General features: G+C 46.6%; 9 protein-coding genes across 9 annotated transcripts; 8 read left to right on the forward strand and 1 right to left on the reverse strand.

Annotated features, from left to right (window-relative positions):
- Window positions 1–472: 472 nt before the first annotated feature.
- On the forward strand, window positions 473–2,070 carry V8C40DRAFT_152996 (M14 family metallopeptidase). Its single transcript, XM_083211332.1, has 3 exons — window positions 473–1,122; window positions 1,177–1,291; window positions 1,352–2,070. The coding sequence occupies exons 1-3, from the start codon at window positions 538–540 to the stop codon at window positions 1,978–1,980; spliced, it is 1,329 nt and encodes a 442-aa protein (XP_083067250.1). The 5' UTR covers window positions 473–537; the 3' UTR covers window positions 1,981–2,070.
- Window positions 2,071–3,694: 1,624 nt separating this feature from the next.
- On the forward strand, window positions 3,695–5,624 carry V8C40DRAFT_284747 (major facilitator superfamily domain-containing protein; the record flags this gene model as incomplete). The annotated part of the gene is made up of 4 exons (XM_083222213.1): window positions 3,695–3,851; window positions 3,911–4,193; window positions 4,260–4,407; window positions 4,734–5,624. The coding sequence occupies 4 exons, from the start codon at window positions 3,695–3,697 to the stop codon at window positions 5,622–5,624; spliced, it is 1,479 nt and encodes a 492-aa protein (XP_083067251.1).
- Window positions 5,625–6,851: 1,227 nt separating this feature from the next.
- V8C40DRAFT_284750 (uncharacterized protein) lies at window positions 6,852–7,802 on the forward strand (the record flags this gene model as incomplete). Its single annotated transcript, XM_083222214.1, has 2 exons — window positions 6,852–7,640; window positions 7,683–7,802. The coding sequence occupies 2 exons, from the start codon at window positions 6,852–6,854 to the stop codon at window positions 7,800–7,802; spliced, it is 909 nt and encodes a 302-aa protein (XP_083067252.1).
- A 226-nt stretch (window positions 7,803–8,028) lies between these two features.
- Window positions 8,029–9,906, forward strand: V8C40DRAFT_259145 (FAD-linked oxidoreductase-like protein). Its single transcript, XM_083218895.1, has 2 exons — window positions 8,029–8,656; window positions 8,723–9,906. The coding sequence occupies exons 1-2, from the start codon at window positions 8,232–8,234 to the stop codon at window positions 9,543–9,545; spliced, it is 1,248 nt and encodes a 415-aa protein (XP_083067253.1). The 5' UTR covers window positions 8,029–8,231; the 3' UTR covers window positions 9,546–9,906.
- On the reverse strand, window positions 9,756–11,197 carry V8C40DRAFT_278598 (uncharacterized protein; the record flags this gene model as incomplete). Its single annotated transcript, XM_083221082.1, has 6 exons — window positions 9,756–9,832; window positions 9,942–9,965; window positions 10,030–10,161; window positions 10,217–10,723; window positions 10,798–10,938; window positions 11,002–11,197. 6 exons carry the CDS (start codon window positions 11,195–11,197, stop codon window positions 9,756–9,758), a joined length of 1,077 nt encoding a protein of 358 aa, XP_083067254.1.
- Window positions 11,198–12,038: 841 nt separating this feature from the next.
- V8C40DRAFT_284751 (glycoside hydrolase family 18 protein) lies at window positions 12,039–16,698 on the forward strand (the record flags this gene model as incomplete). Its single annotated transcript, XM_083222215.1, has 5 exons — window positions 12,039–13,994; window positions 14,064–14,271; window positions 14,378–14,437; window positions 14,509–14,775; window positions 14,837–16,698. 5 exons carry the CDS (start codon window positions 12,039–12,041, stop codon window positions 16,696–16,698), a joined length of 4,353 nt encoding a protein of 1,450 aa, XP_083067255.1.
- Window positions 16,699–17,079: 381 nt separating this feature from the next.
- V8C40DRAFT_259149 (thioredoxin-like protein) lies at window positions 17,080–18,148 on the forward strand. Its single transcript, XM_083218896.1, has 3 exons — window positions 17,080–17,246; window positions 17,310–17,749; window positions 17,814–18,148. Exons 1-3 carry the CDS (start codon window positions 17,204–17,206, stop codon window positions 18,021–18,023), a joined length of 693 nt encoding a protein of 230 aa, XP_083067256.1. The 5' UTR covers window positions 17,080–17,203; the 3' UTR covers window positions 18,024–18,148.
- Window positions 18,149–18,488: 340 nt separating this feature from the next.
- On the forward strand, window positions 18,489–19,311 carry V8C40DRAFT_278601 (DOPA 4,5-dioxygenase family protein; the record flags this gene model as incomplete). The annotated part of the gene is made up of 4 exons (XM_083221083.1): window positions 18,489–18,660; window positions 18,712–18,786; window positions 18,850–18,916; window positions 19,050–19,311. The coding sequence occupies 4 exons, from the start codon at window positions 18,489–18,491 to the stop codon at window positions 19,309–19,311; spliced, it is 576 nt and encodes a 191-aa protein (XP_083067257.1).
- Window positions 19,312–19,647: 336 nt separating this feature from the next.
- Window positions 19,648–21,488, forward strand: V8C40DRAFT_153033 (Zn(II)2Cys6 transcription factor domain-containing protein). The gene is made up of 2 exons (XM_083211333.1): window positions 19,648–19,811; window positions 19,879–21,488. The coding sequence occupies exon 2, from the start codon at window positions 20,050–20,052 to the stop codon at window positions 21,271–21,273; it is 1,224 nt and encodes a 407-aa protein (XP_083067258.1). The 5' UTR covers window positions 19,648–19,811; window positions 19,879–20,049; the 3' UTR covers window positions 21,274–21,488.
- The last annotated feature ends 281 nt before the right edge of the window (window positions 21,489–21,769 follow it).

The following is a 21,769-nucleotide window of genomic DNA, read 5'->3' on the forward strand; positions in this document are numbered from 1 at the left end:
ATGCTGAAACGTTACTGGTTCAGCTTAATACATGCCGAATTGGGTTGGAACTGCCGGCTCAAAACGTTGCAAAGTTGCAGTAGTTTTGGTATTATAACCGCCACTAGCAGCGGTGACACTTTTAGCGCATTAGCTCGTCCAGATATGGGCACCTGGAGATTCTTAATAATGGATGAACCATGGCCCATTGGACATATTTTCGCACAGAAACACTGATTACATTGATACCAAGACCCCTGGCGATTGCGTAAACGGAGCACAATATCACTCAATGAGGAGGCCAAGCATTGCGTGATAGATCCAGAAACTCCCCTCATATACCTTCTGGTTTATGTAACTCGCGGTTTAGATCTTCCGTTTGGCAATATATCATGATCTCGGGGTAGCTTCCGACCGACATTTCTCTCCACAAAATAGTTATGGACATTGATAGGTCAAAAGTATAAAGATGGCCTTCATCTGCCTGTTTTCAATTTCTCTTGTCCTCATCCAGTGCACTCGACAACAGGATCCGGCACCTCATCTGGGATTAGAATCATGAAGTTCCTGACGACTCTGGCCCTTCTGGCGCCATTGGTGGCATCGCGCTCTGTCAATGTAGAAGAATCACTTGGCCCGCGTACGGAAAAAGTCAGCTACAATGGGTATCACGTCTACAGTATAAGAGCGGCGGATAAGAGCGAGGCTGAGTTCATTGAGAAACGATTCGCCACCTACCACACAGAAGTAACGAGCCGCGGATTCGAAGTCGCCATTCCTCCCAATGAAGTCCGCAGCTTCAATGAATTGGGTCTCAATGCACGCCTGCTAAGCGACGATCTTGGGGAACAAATTCGACGTGAGAATAAGGCTCCCGTCTACAAGCGCTGGCTACACAAGGCCGGCCACCTACCCGACCTGTCCTGGTATCAAACATACCACCCATACGAGGATCATCTCCAGTACTGGGATGACTTGGCTGCAGCTTTTCCCAAGAACTCTAAGAAATATGAGCTTGGTTTATCGTATGAAAACCGCACCATATACGCTTTTCACTTGTTTGGCGACAAGGGTGAGAAAGGCAACAAGCCCATCATCTTGTGGCATGGTACCGTCCATGCTAGGGAGTGGATTTCTACAGCGGTATGCGTCTCAGAATAACCTACGCTTCTGCAACCGATCTAATGAGTATTATAGGTGATTGAATACTGGGCGTGGCAGCTGATCAACGGATACAAGACCAAGAACAAGGAGATTACAAAGTTTCTGGACTACTATGACTTCTGGCTTGTTCCATTCCACAACCCTGATGGTGAGAAGACACTGATAATTACATTGCAAAGTAATATGCCGATATTGATCTCACCCATAGGCTTCTCTTACACGCAGACGACTGATCGAATGTGGCGTAAGAACCGACTGCCTCGCAGTAACACCACTTGCGTAGGCACAGACCTTAACCGCAACTGGAGCTTTGAGTGGGGTGGTGAACCAGGCACTGGAGCTGCGTCCACCAATCCATGCTCTGACACATTTCAAGGTCTAGCCCCAGGCGACACTCCGGAGAACATCGCCGTATCGAGTCTCTCAAACAAGCTTGGAAAATCGCGGAAGGGAATTCGCTCCTACATTGATCTCCACAGCTACGGCCAAAAGATCTTGACGCCTCCTGGTTGGACTTGCAATACCTCTCAGTATCCCGCCACCCTCCCTCGCATGCTCGAAGTTGCTGAAGGCTTTGCAAATGCTGTGCAAGCATTTGACAGCCGAAACGAGACTTACCAGTATGGTACGGGCTGCGATATTGAGTACTACTCCGCCGGCAATGGTCGCGATCACCACTACGGTGCCTATGGTGCAGACCATTCTTGGACCCTCGAATTAGATCCAGTGACCAGTGGTCAGGGTGGTTTTGTTTTGCCTCCTGAAAACATCTGGCCCGTTGTCCAGGAGCAATGGGCTGGAGAGCTGTGGTTGCTCAATAATGTGTGGAAAAATTAAGACATTAAGCTATTGTTAGCGCACAGTTATAGCTACTGAGCTGCAATTAGTGCATTTTGCTCTAAAAATAGCAAAAAACTACTATGAGATGACCTTCTTTTATCTCGCTGTGGTCTACGTTCTTTGTCTTTTAACGCCTGTCTTTGTGAACAGATGTTGAGTCTATTCTTGTTCTTCCAGCGAGATCATATATTTCCCTTTGCATGTACTGATGTACTAGATTCAGTCCTATACCAGGCTTTGAATCGTAGAGCAAAGTCTTAGCATGCAATAGGGACTATTGGACGTGAAATCAAGGTTCGTAGTGTTTTCTGGTAGGGTTGCAAAATGGTGCGGCTGATTATCCTGGTTTTCGGGTCAGCGTCCGTCCATGCTATACTCGTTTACTTCTAGAATGAGCGCACATACTCACACCCCTGCATGTGTGTTTTAATCTAGGTGCCTTTTGGGCAATGTTTCAAAGATTTCGCGGAATTTACTTGTTACGTTTCTGGGTCCTCAAAACAAGACGGAGCAGCCGATGTCCCCACCCAGCGAGATGCTGACTAGCAATATAAATGAACTCCACACACCCTCGAGGTTTATGGTAAGAGAAAGCCAGTCAGTATGAAGGATTAGGCGGCAGCTTGGACAAGGTTATTATGGCACTGTATGAGATATGGAGTGCGAGGCGGAAACGTCCCTCCTGTACTACGGCAGTCTGCAGAATGCGGAATGGTCTCATGGCTGGTAAAAATGGCTTCTTGAAATCGGCTCGTTACAAGTATGCGTTGTCAGTCAAAATAACTCGACAGTTTCTTTTCTCACGTGAGAATTGCAGAATCCATCTTGATATATGGGGCAGTCATAGTTGTAATGTGAATGTTATGCGTGAACCCATCGTTAGCCTTGCGCATCGGAGAGCTGACCGCCACCAGCTATTTTGGGATTTTTGACATTTAGTGTCGATCTTTAAAAGCCTATTAATTGCATCTACGGTTATTATCTAACATCTAACACAGTCGTAACCTAGCCAAATGCTGATATGCATACGCTTGGTCTTCTTCCAGGCGAGTTGTCTGGCCGTGACCACTTTCTGTATATGATACCAAAGCTATTACTATTCCTCCTACTTCCATTATATCCTGATCAAATTTTCAGAGGTTTTGACCAACAGAGGTAAGGAGGCCATTCGTTCCCACCAAGCTGCATATATGGAGCTACTCGTATCTTTATAGTACTTGTTCGTCCGTGGGTCATAGCAGCCGAGCTGACGCGGGTGGGTCGTTTAATGCCAGATGGGAGGCCATATATTGTCCTTTTGAAGATATGCCCTATTTTGGCATTAGGACAAAGACAAGATGATAGGGTCACATTGATCCTCAAGCTGATAATGTTTCGACAAGGTGTTCGGGATCGCTGCCGACGCTTACAGCACTACAAATCATTTGATGCGCAATGTAATCCTGCGGTCTCCTTGTGGAGAATGGTGGATTATTTGCGCGCGTGAGGGAGCTGAGCCTCTATGGGTCTTTAACACAAACGCGCGTTTATATAATCGTCCGCTGACGAAAAGAAGTTGCTCAGATTTGGAAGAGACCCATAGCAAATGAGGATTAAAAAACATTAGTTGCTCCTTTGCCGTACCGTACTCCCTTCTGCGGCTCTATTCAACGATTTCAGAGCAGTACAGGATTGTCGGCGAGCTGCTCCTGGCATCCCATCAGCCATCGATATGGAGGAACGCCGGATGTTTCTTGAAGAAGGGGTGCCTAATACCGATGAAAGCACTAATACATCCATAAAAGGTTCCGGTCATCCAAGAGAAGACCTGGAAGGCTGGAGATGGCCATTGATTCTCACATGTCTGGGGTTGACCATGTTGATTGTCGGTTCGTTGATGCAACAGTTGAATGCGTCTTCATTAGTACGAGCCTCTGACTCTCTTTAGGTTACGATGTCAGCAATGTTGCCAATGTTCAAACCTCTGTCTATGAAGCTTTTGGTCATGTTGAGCTCCTTCCATGGGTGGCTGTTGGGTATAGTACACTGAGTGCTGCTACTGCTCCATCATGGCGCAAGATCACCGCCATCTATCCGCTAAAAGTCGTATTCTTTATCTCAGAATTATTAATGCTCATTGGATCAATCTTGGCTGGAGCTGCCACCAACATTAATATGGTGATTATCGGGCGCGTGATCACTGGATTTGGATCAGCGGGAGCTATCATGGCGTAGGTGATATCTCAAAAGCAGCAAGTCGTCCTTTGAACATTAGCTAACGTGCTTACGGAGTACAGAGGCAGCATATTTGTTTTACTTCTCACAACACCGACAGAATACGCTCGATATATGGGACTTTTGGGCGTGTGCTGGGCAGTAGGGCTTGTGCTGGGACCAATTGTTGGAGGTGCTTTTGCACAGAATAGTCACGCCACTTGGCGTTGGGTGAGTATACTATGAAGAACCCCATGATCATGAACCTCTTCGTTAACAAGGCTGAATCGTAGGCCATGTATATCAATATTCCCTTCATCGGCCTCATTCTAACGATGGCAGTTATTAGCCTTCCCAGTTTATCTGCAGACCAGAGCTCAACGGCATCATCAAAATTAACGAGTATCGATTGGATAGGAGCCATTTCACACTTTGCCTTTGTAATCCTCTCTAGTATGGTCCTCATATTTAGTGGCTCAACGTGGGACTGGGGATTCGGAGGGACGATCGCAGTCTGGGTCATTACAGGCGTTCTCTTCATCTTTTACACAGTGCAGCAACTTAAACCCCTCTTCACCACCCGCGAACATCAGATTTTCCCCGTCGCCTTATTTTTCGAGAACAGGAATTTCCTCCTCATATTTATATCGACCTTTGCTGCCGGCGGCTCCTACGGTATCGCGCTTTACTATACGCCGCTGTTTTTTGCTTTTACCCAAGGCTTAAGCCCAATTTCAGCGGCGGTACGATTGTTGCCATACATTGGCAGTTTTATCCTATCAACAGTCGCTGCTGCTATTCTGTTACCCCGGTTGCGCATTTTCCCACCCTTTTATATCCTGAGTGGCGCCATGATGCTGGCGGGCGCGGGTGGATTATCAACTCTGAAGCCGAATACTCCTGATGGCAGAATATTAGGCCTTGATACGCTTGTAGGAGTAAGCGTTGGTCTCATCTGGCAAACAGGGAATGCGGTAATGTCACGTCTGGTCTCGGACCCTCCCGGGCTTGACAAAAGTAACCCAGTCGAGGTGGAAAGAAATGAGGCGCGCAAAGCATCGCTACGGCAAGATACTGCCATGATACATCTTGTTTCACAGCTCTTTGGAGTCTCAGTTGCTCTCTCTTGCGCTGGCTGCGTTTTTCAGAATCTTGGATACAACAAGTTGCACAACTCAATCAGCGGTCTGGGTAATTTCTCCGACAAAGACATCCGTGACGCACTTGCCGGCGTTGATTCTAGCATCTTCCGCGCTGGACAAGATCCTCGTGTTATCGGCCTTGCCATTGAAGGTATAACAACGACCATTGGGAAGATCGAATGGATTGCATTTGCAGGGGGCGCTATCACTTTAATCGCAGGCCTTTGTATGAAATGGGAAAAACTTGACTTTGAAGTTCAGTCCTCAGATAGCATCGAGGAGATGAAGGTCAATAATGTTGTATGATAGAAACCGGGTTTTTTTTTCACCCTTTTTCCTTTTTTTACTTCCCGGCTTTGTTTAGATATAGATCATAGAGGATAACCCGGAGCGTGTAAGTCGTCATTTAGCAATTATTTCATAGATAAAACGCAGTAATCTGCGTTCTTCAAACACTTAGTGCTACCTTGCGCGCCCGCCGTGCGAATGATAATGAGATTAAACTAGATTAAAAGCGGCGATCTTGAGAAAACCACTGTCCACCAAGAATGGTTGTGGTCTTGATTGGAAGCTAGCTGGGAGAAAAATGTTTATGCGATGAGTCTATATAGTCTGAACTGTTCGTAGATAGCAAAAGGTTACCGCATATACCGAATAAGGCTATTGCATCTTTAAGATTCTAGACTCATAATATCCATTCCAACGTCATGGTTCACAAGGAGGGCAGTCGTGGCTATAATGTCGTGAGCTATTCTTGTATCAATACCCAATACTGTATTGTTCCTTTTATACTATTTATTTTTACTTTAAAATGATATTGGCAGTCAGGAAAGTGCAGCATAAAGATTTGGCTCCAGAAATATCTCGCTCTCCGAAAGAGTTATACAGTGACATCCTACCTCCCTCTCTTCAGTATTTAGTACTTAAGCGTTCGGTCTCGCCTTTGAGCCGTATATCCGATATCTTGTCATACTATTGAATCTATTGACAAGATACTATTAACCAAATTATTCGCATTTGAACATGATTATGTGATCAGTAAACGAGACAATCTTTTCTTCGGATAGAGAATCATGGTCAACTACCGAGTCGTGTCATAAACTGGAACAATTCTCGGTGGGGCAAACCACCCACCTTTCCACGAACGGCTACAAAATCCGGCTTTCTATAGCTAGCCCGGAGCAGAGTTTAAGCAACCTGTAACCGCCACCCATTTACACGACTCTGGGTTCAATGCGTTGACCATTCACTCTATTATCTATTACTTTCCAAGCTGTATATGAGTTAAATATCGTATGCTTGAAAATCAAGATTATTAAACAAGACCGATTATTAATATTGAATGCTGCCACGATCGAAGGTGCAAGAGTAGCTAAAGGGCTTTGAGATATAAAAGATCGGTCCTCTCTCTATCAACATGAGCCAACTGCAACCATTACACAGACTTCACCAAGTTGCCAATCTACGGGTTCTTTCAAAAAAAAAAATTAAATAAAATATTTCTCTGCAATTTAATCACGTCGAAAGAACGCAATGGAGAAAAAGATTGTCACTGTTGTTGGCGCCACAGGCATTCAAGGTGGTTCAGTTATTGATGTTCTTCTCAAAGATGATAAATATCATATTCGCGCTGTCACACGAAACTGCGAAAGCCAGTCGGCAAAAGATCTTGCTGCTAAAGGCGTTGAAGTAGTTCAAGCAACCACCAATGATGTTTCATCCCTGACGGCGGCTTTCCAGGGCTCATCGATCATATTTGGTGTGACGGATTTCTTTGGCTTATTTGCAAAAGAAGGGCCTTTGAAAGCCATGGAAATTGAGTCCGCTCAAGCTCTCAATTTGGCAAAAGCCGCTGCAGCAACGCCAACACTTGAGCACTACATATGGTCAACTCTACCTGATGCTAAAACCCAGAGCTCTGGAAAGTTCTTGGTTCCTCATTTCGAGAGCAAGAATGTCGCCGACCGGTATATACAATCACAGCCGGAATTGTTCGCAAAGACTACGTTTGTCATCGTAGGCTACTACGCTGCAAACTTCTACTGGCAGACACACACCCCAATCTTTATTCCATCAGCTAGCAAACACGTTCAGCTCAATGGATACCCAGCCGATACGCCTCTTCGACCTATTGGTGATGCTAAAAATAACGTGGGAATATTTATCAAGGCTATAATTGATCAGCCCGACAAAACGCTACCCGGGAAACATGTGCTAGCCCACACAGAAAATATAACATGTGGGGAAATGCTGCAATTATGGGGGGAAGCTCAAGGAAAAGCAGCTGAGTACATTGAGCTTCGACCAGAAGAGTTTAACAAGGTGTGACCAGGTTGGGCCGAGGAGATAGGAATCATGATGCAGTTCTTTTGGTGGGCTAAGACCACTAGATCGCAAAATGCGGGCGTGTTAACACGAGATGATTTGGGGATCTCCGAGGGTCTTATTGGGACCAAAGAGGCATTCTCTGCGATGGAATTTTAGTAATGGTTCACAGTACAAGATTTGTACATAAGACACTTTTATGTAGCACTATTAACTATATGCTCAGATTTCAGTGTTCTCTATCTGAAGATATATTCGGTTTAATAGCAGGAAGAAACCACGAAATGCCATCGTCCATAGCGATACATGTGGTTACTAAGCAGTTGCGCGTGAGGGGCCAACCCAATCCAATCCTGTCTAGACCAGAGTAACTCCGTAAGCGGAGGGGAAATCTCCAGATTCGAATCAAACCGCACTGCGACAACAAGGCAATTGACCATGACGTTACTTTTCTAGGCGGAGCGGTAAACCTCTCTATTCGAATCCAGGCTTGAGAAAGGCTCTTCAAGCACACAGCCGGACATCTGACAACAAAGAGATACCTTCATAGGCTTTCAGCTCATTCGAGCTGGAGGAGGGGGAGACGCAATGTTGCCACCACATTCTCTTCTCCCAACTAGGATGCTTCTGCGGTCGCTATTGGTAGCTGGGATCACTAGCCACCCAATGCTTCTCGCTCCAGGATTAGCGACTCTGAAATTCCTGTCCAAGCCCCGAGGCGCTCTTTTTAACGTTGAAAGAAATCCACTGCTGCATAGCATCGTGAAAAATGTTCTCTATAACCACTTTTGCGCTGGGGAGAATGCCAGCGAAGTTAAGGCTACGATACAAAACATAAAAAATATGGGATTCCGCGGAGTTATTCTTACCTACGCAAAAGAGGGCCCTGGGAAATCCGATGAGAACCAAGTCGATTCCAAATCACAACAAGCCGATCCTGAGATTGAGGCATGGCACCAAGGTGTTTTGCAAACAGTCCAAATGATTGGCGATGGAGACTTTTTAGCATTAAAGTAAGACATATCTCTTTTCTTATTCATCATTCACTGTGACGATTTAGACAACTGACGCGAGTATAGGTTGACCGGGGCCGGTGCCGCGGTGACAACGGCGCTTTCTCATGGTAAACCTCTTCCCACCCAGATGGAGAGCGCATTGGTCGATCTCTGCGACGAAGCCATTCGTCGACGTGTAAACATTTTCTTGGATGCAGAACAGCACCATGTTCAACCTGGAATTGATAAGGTCGCCCTCGATCTGATGCGCCGCTACAATCGGGGTGACGTGGCGGTGGTATTCAACACTTATCAGGCCTATCTCAAGTCGACATCAGTAACTCTTCTTGACCACTTGAACTGCGCGAAACAGGAAGATTTTATGGTTGGCATAAAGCTGGTTCGTGGTGCATATATGAGCACAGAGCCTCGTCATCTTATCCACGATACCAAGGCAGAGACAGATGCTTCATACGATCTCATTGCAGAAAGCCTCATCCAAGGCCAATCGACCACCTGGAAGCAAGATGAATCTTTCACTTCTCCGAGACTACAGCTGTTTTTAGCAACTCATAATCGTGTCAGCACTCTGAAGGCCCAGGAGCTGCAACAGTCTCGCACAAACGCCGGACTGCCGCGTATTCAGGTTCAATACGGCCAGCTACTGGGTATGGCAGATGAAGTAAGCTTTACACTTCTTCAACGAAACAAACAGGATGTCAGCAGCAAAGGATTCGTAACTAGCGAGGTATACAAATGCCTTACTTGGGGGACAATTGGCGACTGTATTTTTTATCTTCTACGGCGTGCCAACGAGAACAAAGATGCTGTGTCCAGAACATTGGCCGAATACCAAGCACTGAGGAGAGAGGTGGTTAGAAGAATCAAGAGCGTGTTCTCATTTTAAGCGTGGCATTCGAAATTGACACTTCAGTTCATTGGCTACCAGTTCAACATGTATGTCTAGGTACTCTTGATACACAGATGGTTAAATACACCTCGGACTAAGGATCATTATGGTAGGATGCAATAGCTATGGCTGCATTTCATAACGTGCATTAACTAAATTATACACCTCACTGTATCTCAACAACCTTGCCGTGTTCGCCCAAATTTTTCATTGTGGCTGGGGGTCTTTTTGTCTGCGCCTTGCTTCATAAGATTTCCACCAAGTCGCCGAGTTTGCCCATAATGCTGCAAAGATCACAGATGCGAATTAGCATAAAGTCCAATGATGGGATCCGTTGAAGCGTGGATGTGGAACGTGGGATTTTGGAATAAGCCCAGGGAGAAGATAACTTACCCATAGCGAATAAAGTCAATGCCTCTAATGATCCATGTATCAGTAAAACATCACTACTTCTTCAAAAAAGGTGCCGTGAGAAACTTACCTGCATCCAAATGACCTTGTGGAGTGTTAGTATCCGGATCCAAACCGTCAGTCCCTTTAGCGACGCTATAGAGACATTGGATGCTTCCAGATGTGATGACAGGCTCTCCACTTGCCAGACATTCGATATCCTCTGTTTCATCCGACTGCATTAGCATAACTCTAAGATAACATAGTACCCCGCTTACTTTGTTGGATGCCTTTAGGAGTAAAAGCCTCCGTGTGCGATAGCTCATGGATCAAAGTTGTGACTAGGAATTGTCCCAGCCAACCTATGTCAGATTTCTGATAAGTCAATTTATCCAACGCCGCTTTCTGATATGCATTAGGTTCCGAATTTGTTGAGACATGTAGCCTCCGCAATTCAAGGCCATCCATTACCGAGTTCGATTCAGCGGTTATCCATTGATCAGACCGTGCTGAGCAAAGAGTCAAGGTTTCGTCGAGGTTTTGGGGTGACGGGTTCTCCACGTATGCGTATACGTCCAAGGTTGGAATGACGAGCGATCCTATATTGCGATGAGTTTGTCCACGGAATTCCTCGCAGATCTCTGTCACTCCAACCCATATATAGCCTGTGTGAGCAGAGTGGGATCCTACAGCCCGTGATACGAAATACATTCCGTTGTAGGCTGTTTCAATTATCAACATTAGTATAATTCCTCTTCTGTATCTCGAAAACTCACGGTTTGTGGCTTGGGGATAGTCCGTCTGAGTCAGTAAAAACAGGAAACGGCGCGTTTGAGAAGGAAATTGGAGCTCAACCAACCGTCTATGTAGCGTGTGCCACGGTCGTTGTATTCGAACATGTATTCTGTTTCGTCACAATACATTTGTAATTTCGGTTGACCAGGAATATGGTTACCAAGCAAGTATTGCTGAATCGTGTACTTCATGGTGAATAACATGGCTACACAAGGCGAAAATGAATTAGCCTCCCTTTCATTCGCGTTTTTCATCAAGGTATACTTACTACGCGTATGTAACATTGCATCCATATTTCCCCTGTTCCACTCCGGATTGTCGGGGAAGTACAGTCTTCGAATCAAAAAGCTGCATGTGGAAAACACATTGTCTTCATCAAAGGTTCGGCCCTGCTTTGTGGCCTTGTTAGGTAGGAGTAGACCAGTCCCGTCGGCATAAAAAAGCGGAATGAGTAGGTCCATCATTTCAAATGCATTTCCCAGCTAAACTCGAGGTCAACAATACATTCAGTGATTGGCAAGAAATGTAAGATCTCACAATGAGCTCTGCGTCCTCAAAAGCCTGCTCGATGTAGGGAGCGATTCTTCCATTTCGACAGTTTTGAAAAGCATCTTTATTACCTCTTGACCTGGCTTTTGAACAATTAGTGCGCTTTGTGATTGAATGGTCAGTTGGTAGAGATGAAGTGACGAGTACAAGGCCTAGAAGCACAAAGAGTTGAACAAAGGGAAGTAGTGACCGCTTCATGGCTGCGAAGAAAGGAACACGAATGGCTCTGGCTGCTTGAACAAAGTTGATTTAACGGGAATATCAGAACAAGCATTATATGTAAGTAGAGTATGCGAATTATCGTGATATGAGAAGCGTTGGAGAGAAGTTGAAGAGTCACGCGACACTGTAACAGTACCAACACCATGTTACCTTCGTAAAATTAAGTAAAGAGGATTTCTAGTTTAGGAACCAACAAATTCCTAATGGTGACATATCACGATAATACTAACACCGCCTGAGCGTCAACAGAAAGTCGCCGGTAAGAGGGGCGCAACAACCAACGATTGTTTGTCAACAGCTCACCTTATTTCACAAACAAAGAATACGGTTGGTGATATAATAGTAAAGATAAATTGACAAAATGAAGTCAAGAGACGCAGAGCCATATAGTCATCGCCTGATGCTTCAATCATCGGTATTCTACGATTGTGGCGAACACATTATAGCCATACCACATCTCTCAAACTATTACTGTGTCACTCTGCAGTTTAAATCTCGTTTATCAGAAGTTATTTCTCTCTTTCTTCTGAAATCATGCCTTGGAAAAGGCCTTGGGCTATTGCATGCCTGCTTGCATGGGTTACAGCATTGGTGGTAGCAAGAACACCAGACCGAATTTCGTCGGATATATACGATGAGACAGCTTTCCAATCTCAATTCAATAGTTGTCCGATCCTATGTTCGGGCAAGACTCCTGAGAATTGGAGTGTTTACTCTTCTTTCGAACGACTGTCGCAATGCGACCGCCCCATGCTTTTTGACCTGGCGATACATACGCCAATCAATGACCGGACAAAGTCGGTGTTAATTCGTGCATGCACGGCTGCCGTATCGAATGGAAGGCCTTTACATGGATCGGAAGCTGCGAAAAAAGAATTCGACACATGCGGACATTCTTTCGCCCAAACCAAAGTCCCGCTGCAATTTTCGCAGAATGTTGGCAAATCCATGTCTATATCCAGCGAACATTTGGTGAAACTACTTGACCAAATGAAGGATTATTCGGGCAATACTGCGGCTGCCAATGGCTGCATCAAAGACAATGATATTATGCTGAGCTACTTTGATGGATTGGTGGTAGGCATTTATGCTGGGAAGTCATTGGCCTCAGATACCATCTCATCCATGATTGACCATCTGTCTGATCGGCACAGGGAACTGAGCAATGCTACTGTCAGTATGCTAGCACAGATTTGCGGCCAGGAAAACGACATGGATCATACCGCTGGTGTGGCAATAGCATTTGAAACCGACATTGACTATGTCCAATCCGCATTGCTGTCATGGAATCAGGGAGGTTGTGCCAGCAAACCCAAAGCATCAGACGATCGATCCACTTCCCAAGAACTCATCGTTCACCAAGTACCTCTACCAGCCGCTGTTAGCTCAGTAGCCAAGGCTTTTCCAGACTTTGAGCTTTCATCCAAGAGATTGGAAGGATTTACAAACACCGCCGAGCTTCTGGATACTCCGACAAATGCGAAGTATTGCAGCAAGCATCAAATTGCCCCCGGCGAATCATGCGCTTCGATAGCAAAAACATGCAAGATCTCAGTCGCTGATTTTCTCAAGTACAACGACGTCAAGGGGGATGGGGACGAGTGGTGTAGAAAGCTGCAAGCGGGGAAGAATGCATGTTGTTCATCTGGCTCAAGCAAACCACTCCCCGAAGACAATGGTGACTGCTTTACACACACCATAAAGGCAGGCGACGACTGTTCGGTCATTGGTCTGCCTTGGAATCTCACACCAAACGATATCGAGGGCTTCAACAACAAGATAACCTGGGGTTGGAGAGGATGCCCCAACTTGACCATTGGTCTCAAAATCTGTTTGAGCAAAGGCTCGCCACCGATGCCAGCACCCGTCAGCAACGCCGTCTGTGGCCCCCAGAAGCCCGGCACCGTCAGTCCAGGACCAGTCACAGATGCTTCTGTTCTGGCTAAGCTCAATCCATGCCCCCTCAACTCTTGTTGCAACATTTGGGGTCAATGCGGGATCGATTCGCTATTTTGCAACAAAACAGACGGGCCGACGGGAAACCCTGGAACCGCACCGCCTGACTCAAATGGATGCATCTCAAACTGTGGCACCGACATTGTCAACAACGACAAACCACCATCGAGCGGATTCCAACGCATCGGCTATTACGAAGCATTCAACTGGGAGCGTTCATGTTTGAACATGAGGTCCGAGATGTCAAACACGCAAAAATACACCCATATGCATTGGGCGTTTGGAGACGTCAAAAGCGACATTTCCGTGTCTGTCAATGATACATACGGTCAATGGGATGGGTTCATGCGCTTAAAGGACGTCAAAAAGATTGTTTCGTTTGGTGGCTGGGGGTTTTCGACCGGAGTTGCATCGTATGAAGTGCTTCGCAAAGCTATGTCTCCCGAGAGCCGAGATCGCTTCGTCTCAAACATTGTTTCATTTGTAAAGGAAGCAAACATCGATGGCATAGACCTCGATTGGGAATACCCTGGCGTGAGTGAGACCTCATCATCCGTTGCCTAGTGCCTCGACTATTGTTGCTAACATTCAGATCCAATATAGGCACCTGATATACCTGGTATTCCAGCAGGCTTACCAAGTGATACCCGCAACTATCTCGATACACTGCGCGCATTGCGAAAAGCGTTGCCAGCCAATTATTCTGTGTCCATTGCTGTCCCTGCCTCGTACTGGTATCTCAGGCCCTTTCCGATCCAAGAGATGTCCCAAGTAGTGGATTACATCGTATACATGGCATACGATCTTCACGGTAAGCAACATCATCGCCTTACTACAAGATTCGTTACCACAGGGATTGACTTGTTTGATAGGTCAATGGGATGTTGGAAACGGGTGGGCCATGTCCGGATGCCCAGGTGGAAATTGTCTTCGAAGCCATGTCAACCAGACAGAAGTCATGTTGGCGCTTTCCATGAGTAAGTCACCAGTCGGCCCACTGATACTCACAAAAAATTGATGAGGGATTGCTGATTTATCTTGCATTAAGTTACCAAAGCCGGCGTGAATGCCAACAAGGTCGTCGTAGGAGAATCTAGCTATGGAAGATCGTTTCGAATGGCCAAGACTGGCTGCACTGGGCCGGATTGCACATTTACTGGCGCGAACGGTCAATCTGATGCCGCAAAAGGAAGATGCACAAACGCCAGTGGGTATCTTTCTAATGCAGAGATTAACGAGATCATATCCAAGCCGTCAAAGTCGAAAAAGAAATGGTTTGACAAGGATACTGGGTCGGATTATCTGGTGTATGATGGTAAGACTATCACCACTCGAAATTTCTCCAGATACTGCACTGCATACTAATATCAATACAGACGTTGAATGGGTGGCCTACATGTCCGACCACACAAAGGAAGTCCGCCGCGACAAATGGAAGCAGCTCAACTTTGGCGGATCAGTTGACTGGGCAGTTGACTTGCAAGAGTTCAGCGGGGCAGACACCGTTGGCCCGCATGGAGATTACAACAACTCTTCATGCATACAAGTTTTTGACAATATGATATGGGACTGGCTCAATCCATCGATAGAAGCAGTCGTCGGATGCACGAATATTCTTCAGCCCTCCCCTCTCCCAGTCACAGTTACGCTTACGGCGTATACGACAATTACTCTCCAATCTGGAACGTCAGTCAGCACGACGGTAGTATCAGCACCTTTTTCCATCTCAGAAGTTGGCTATCAGCCGTTTACGTTTAATGAGTCGGACATCAGTTCGTTGAGTTCCGGACAAATCTTCACGTATAATCCCACTCCCAGGATAACGCCAAATCCCGTTACAATTCCCATACCCGCTGGGTGGACGGTGACAGGAATAGGAAAAGCTACGAAAGATCCGTCAAAGGAACCTTCCAAGTCAATCATTGGACTTCCACAACCGACTAGCACCACCACTTCATCCCATGACGGAATTGGCTTCTTGCTGCCCATCACCTGGCTCCCAACGGTGAGCTACAAAATTCCGTCAGTGCTTACTCCTAAGCCACCAGCTCCGACGGATCTCCCCGATGATGACGAGCACCCAATCATCAATCCCCCTACTCCTCCCGGTGTTGTTGACTGTAAAAACGATTCATGCACCAAGGGCGAGGACTGCGAGAATGACGAGTGCTTGCGGGGAGGTGATTGTTTCGGCGAATCATGTGTCTCTGCTGGAAAATGCAAAGGCAAAAAGTGCATTCGTGGAGGAAATTGTGTTGGTTCTCATTGTCAACGAGGAGGAATTTGTGAAGGAGAAGCATGCGAAAAAGGAGGCGGTTGTTCTAAAAAGTCCTCCGGAAGCTGCAACTCTGGAGAGTGCAAGGGCAGAGGCTGCTTCCCTCGGTCCAAGTGCTCTGGCGCACAATGCGAGAGACTCACTATCAAACCTCTTCCCCGTCCAAAGGGCACTCCAGTGAGCTTCCCAAGGCCTACATGCCTCTTTGGATGCCCGAAACTCCCCGAGTGTCCTTCTTGGGACCTCTTGTGCAACGCACCATGCGGCCTGATCGGTTGTCCTCCGGGACGTCAACCTACAGCCAAAGCCTGCACAACGTTACAAACGGGTAGAGACTGCACGGAATTCATCAGCAGTACCCAGGTGCAGACGAAGCCAACTACAAGCTGGTCGACTACTACTAGAACTCAATGCGAGAACGTAGTCGATTGCGACGCTGCCGACATTACTGTCACGACGACTATAAAATCGTCAAGTGAAGAGCCAGATCCAACCTACATTGCAAAGGTCATCGGGTACGAAGGGATGAAACTACTGAGAGATGAAGCTCTTTTCGCGTCCATTGGTCAAGACGAAGACGATTTTTTCTCTCTGCTCGAGTCCCCCACGACGACCACTTCGGAGATTCCTTCAACGTCCTCAGAAGAGGCCACTCCAGAACCTACTCCAGAGCCTACTGAGGCGCCAAAAGTCACATGTGGGATTGCGCTTTACCCACCAATCTTGTGGCGATTGGATATAATTGACATGACAGGCAGTTGGGTTTTGGATGATGAAGGCAAAAGTCTCAAAAAGGAGATGAAAGGCTGCGGTGCAGTGACAGGATGGGAATGGTTCAGAAGGGAGGATGGCACACGCGAGTGCCGCTTCAACCTACCACTGATTATGAAGAAAGGGTGCGTGGAGAGGGCGATAGCCTCCGCAGGTGGTCCGGATATAGATTGTATTTTCGCTTTTGGCTAATGCCGAGATCCGAGTTTGGACTATTTCAGCGCGAAAGTCCGCAATGGAAATCCTCGGGAGTCCGCAGATGAAGTCCTTATTTCTACTCCGTAAATCCCTGCAGAAACCACCGGACCTCAGCTTACATAGATGCCGCGCGGTTGGCAAAAACAAGGGACCGCAAAATGAATAGACAACATTTGACATATGTAACGGAGGCATGGGGTACAAAGTGAATAGTAGAGAACATCCTTGCCTTTAACTAAAGAATGGGAAGCACACTCTATGACGCCTTATCCAACACGTCCTATCAAGTGGCTAGTTGTGTGCGGGGTATTGGCGAGCATTATAAAGCATCTCATAGATTGCGGAATTGCATCAAGATGTGCGTTGATCGCGCATTGGGAGCCCAGTCTATATAAACGGCTACCCCTCTTATCTTTCTACCTACGCGTTACCCAGGACAGCGATTCCTATCAATAATTCACACACTTGACTATCCATTGTATTTAACATTGCCGCTATCATGACTGCCAAACTCAAGCTGTATACCAACCACGGCTGCCCTTGTGCGTATATAATTACCAAGCAAAGCCATGGTCATGACAACACTAACATCAGTGATACCATAGGGGCCCACCGTGCTCATATTGCACTGGCAGAGCTGAAAATCCCATTTGAAGAGGAAATCATTGACTTGAGTGTTCCTCGTACGCCAGAGTACCTGGCAATCAACCCTCGTGGCCTCGTTCCTAGCCTTTCCTACAATGGCCAGATTATTACAGAATCTGCTATTGTCGCCCAGTTCCTAGCCGATGCCTATCCCTCCCACCTGGTCCCCAATGGGGGCACTCCTGAGGCGGCTCTTACTCGCGCCAGAATAAACTTCTTTGTCGATACATTTTTTAGCAAGGTCAATTCTCTTTATCACAAAGCCCTTTTCGCCAAGACAGATGAAGAGGCCGAGGAGGCTGCGGCGGAGTTTGTGAAGCAGCTTGAGAAGGAGGTTGAGCCGCTGTTAAGCGATGCAGGCCCTTATTTTGGAGGAAGTAAGACATTGACGTTGGCTGAGGTATGTTATCAAAAGAATAAAAGAGACGAGACATTAAAAAAAATTGTACTAATCTTGACGATAGGTCCTCACCGGATCTTTCATCCTACGATTGCTCTCTCTACCAAAGAATGGTGTTGGGCCAGAGAGTTTGATCAAAGATCTGCCTACCAAGACACCCAACTTTTATAAATGGGCAACTACAGTGATTGAGCACCCCAGTGTGAATGGAATATGGAACGAGGAAAAGGTTGTGGCTGGCACCAAGGCCCGCCTTGCCAAGTTGAAGGCATAAATTTGACATTGTGAGAAATGATCGTCAGAGTAGAGTGAGAACATAGGAATCACCAGCTCTTTCCAGCAATTGGCTTCACACATTTGGCGTGACTGTGGCGGTATGTGCGACTAATAATTAATGACCTGCAATAGGCCATTCTGGCCCTGCGTTGATGATTCTCAAGATACGTAAATCTTTGTGTTATATGAAAATCGTCGAAATTGTCGCCAAGTTCTCGACGTCAACCAATCTGACTGAGCATGCTATTTTCGGCTGTCGGAACGCGCCGAGGTCGAGTTTCATTAGCTCAGAAATGCTCAAAAATACACCATATGCGCGATCTATCCCCGCATCGAGTAGCGCAAATGACAGTGGAATGGCGTGCTTACCGCTTGGCTAGGGCAGAGAACTTCAACTTTTAACCAAGACATCCATTTGCTGTTAGAAGCGATCTGCTCATAAACGTCAGGAACCCGTCTCACGATGACTCAAGTCACTCTTCCCACGGCACTAGGCCCTCAAGAGGACCTACAAACTGTTGTGGAAAGTCGGACCAGGGAATGGCACTTTCACATCTATTTCCTGTTGCAATCACCTACTGAAACGGCCGCAGCGCTCGCGCTTCGTGATGCTGTATTGAGACTCCGTCGTGATGGTACGCAAAGTCCAAGGCAATATCGATTCTTCACTGACCACCATCATATAGGCGCCTTCGTCGCCGTCCCTCTACACAGGGTGAATAAGGATCCCATCGGGCCTCATCCTGCTGGGTCGTATGAGAGTAAGTGGAAACATTTGTGGCTGCGGTTGATACCAATAATACAAGACTAATTCTTGGAAAAAGTTTGGGTTCCGGACACTTCATTCTCTGAAGTGTTTTTCTACTTGGCAACGAACCGAGGAAATCTGAGGTATGAGCCCCCGCCTTTTTATTTAACATGTGAAGCATAAGCCACCACGGCCTACTTTGCCCACTCTGAACGCATTATGCTTCCTGATGGCCAAGATAAACACTGTTCATTCCGATTCTAAGAAGCTATATAGTATCTTGGTTCATCCTTTGACATCTCAACAACGCCGAGATCACGAAACTCGGAATGCGTGGCTGGGCACTCCATGGCCCATTTACCTAGACGGATTACCGCGTAAAAGTGACGAGGTTCCACTTCAATATCCTGAGCTACGCCTTGGTTGGTCTGCTGCGCCTGAAGACGAAATCTCCCTCGATGAGAGGCGAAGGAGGGGAGCGAAAATCGAGGCATTGCTGGCCAACGATCCTGAAGCGGCTCCTGCTCCTGTGAATTAATGACAGAGATATCCTTAAGACATGAAATGCCCTACCGGGGGTGCAATAGCGTGTTATCCATTACGTTCTAACGACAATGGATATTTTACAGAGCTACAACTCTTCCAATCGAAACACAACAAGCTGTTTTTGCATGAACGCAAAATTACATAGCACAACGGTGTGGGAGATGAGTCTCCTGTTGCACTTAGAGCATATTTCTTAAAAGAAGTTATCTGCCATCAGTTGAGATTGCCCCTCATGGTGAACCTGAAGAGAGCTTTCCAATTTTCTTTGCCAAGGTTAACTCTATTAGCCTGCGTAAAGAGCAATAGCAGCAGCAATAACCTGAGTTGAAGCGGCCTTAGCATACAAGAGAGTATACTATTACTTAGACACAGGCTTATTAGCTTACAGAACTTGACTTATCGAAAGGCGGAATAAAGTCAATCGTGAAGTCAATTACAAGTGGCTCACAAAGCAGACGGCCAAGTACGATGCAAACAACCCCAATCATCACTGTAAGCGCTAATATTTGCAGTCTCCTCATACTCGTATGTCATCAACCCGGCCACTAACTCCATGTAGGTGATGCCCTAACATTTCTAGCCAATCAGCCCGACGTGGACTTCTGCCAGCACCTGTGCTACGTACGCGCGGCTGGTCAAAACACGATCCTGCTCCAAGATTGTTGTTAGATCAATTGTCCAATCTTTTACCAAGTGGCTACTGAGCCTCGTTGAACGAATCGATACTAGAATGGCTGCGCCTTTGGAACTAAGAGCCTGCAAGGCATGCGCAAAGTCGAAAAGAAAATGTGACAAGCAGATGTTGTCCTGCCAGAGATGCAAAGACGCGGGCATCGACTGCGTGTACCCACAGCCAAGGCAGTCCTCATATGTACTATTAAACGATAGTCCCTTGTCTAATGAGGCCTCTGGCTTGCCTAAATCCTCCGCAGGCATTCGTGAGGTTGGAGATGTTGATACTGCAACACAATCATCGGCAGTTGATCTCTCGGTTGATCTCTCAGTCCATTCCCATCAACCTTTCAGCGCACATTCGCCTTCAGATTGGTTTCTTTCGCCAGAGACATGGAAGATCGAGCCTTATCCCATTCACATTAATCCAAACATGGACTTGTTCTCTAGCTCCATGCTAAAGAGTTATGTCTCAGTGATCCAGCACTGGCTAAAGAGTTGGGTCGTGTCAGGCAGCAACCCATTCATACACTCTCATTTGTATCGGACTCGATTTCCAGCCTGCGTTCAAATTGCCTACACCACTTTATCAGCTTATATCAACAGAACTGAAACCAACTCAGAAATTATCTTGAGGATAATAGAGAGTCAAGCCAAAGACTTGCTGATTAACCCAGACATAAGCGTCAACGACGCGCTGGAACCTCTCGACCCTTTGGAGCAACTGGCTCGAGTCCACGCCTTAATGGTATACCAAATTATATGCCTCTTCGATGGCGATATCCGATCGCGCCATCTTGCTGAAGGCCGCTCCCACATCTTGAACCGCTGGGTTACGCAGATGGTCGAATGTGCCAGTAGCAGCCTATACCTGCTGTCGTTAACGCTTGATCCCCTCGATCTCGTAGAAACTACTAGCCCAGTCAACCCATCGAGCGTGAACGGCGGCACGGAGCATCTATGGCACACTTGGATTCTGGCAGAAAGTATACGGCGTACGTGGTTAACGGCTACGGGGCTACAAGCCTTATACTTAACACTGCAGCAGGGCTGGGCTTTTTGTCCCGGGGGCATGATGTTTACGACACGCCGCGGGGTTTGGGAAGCCAAAACGGCTTTTGCATGGGAGAGACTATGCTTAGAGACGGACATTGGATTCATTCAGAGATTTGAGACAGAGAAGCTTTTTACAGAAGCCAGTCCTTTAGAAATCGACGATTTTGGGAAGATGATACTGGAGAGTACATATGGTACAGAACGAATGGAGCGGTGGACTCAATGACAGCACACTTGTCAAAATAAATCTCGTTCGGAGTTGGATATTTTCTTTTAATAGCTTTATCACCGACCGCATTTTATGGCCTAGATCTCCAACCCTTGATTCGTTCGGCTGCTGCCGACCAGATTGAGCCAACCATCGATTCCGGATTTTGAACCAAAGGTTGGGGCGGCCTTCCTCTGAGCCAGCTATTAGCCTACAGCTTTGCTGATCCGCTTACCTCGATTATAAAGATGACCGCTATAACCAATATCTCATGTTAAAATGCGTCTTCTAGAAAAAGCTCTCCATTATTCGTATTTTCACGATCTTTGGCCATTTTAACGATATTCCACGTTCCAACATTGGCACAAATGATGCTATTGTATGAGGCCAGCTCAGGTAGCGGACATATTTTAGTAAGTTTGGCAGCACGCATATCGCGAATATTTACCAGGGTTCTTTAGACCACCGCTGAACGGTATGTCTATGGATAGAATTGGAAGTATTGTACGAAGTC

This window comes from Trichoderma camerunense (genome assembly GCF_050948025.1).
Source record: "Trichoderma camerunense strain CBS 138272 chromosome Unknown V8C40scaffold_32, whole genome shotgun sequence".
Classification (NCBI taxonomy): Eukaryota; Fungi; Ascomycota; class Sordariomycetes; order Hypocreales; family Hypocreaceae; genus Trichoderma; species Trichoderma camerunense.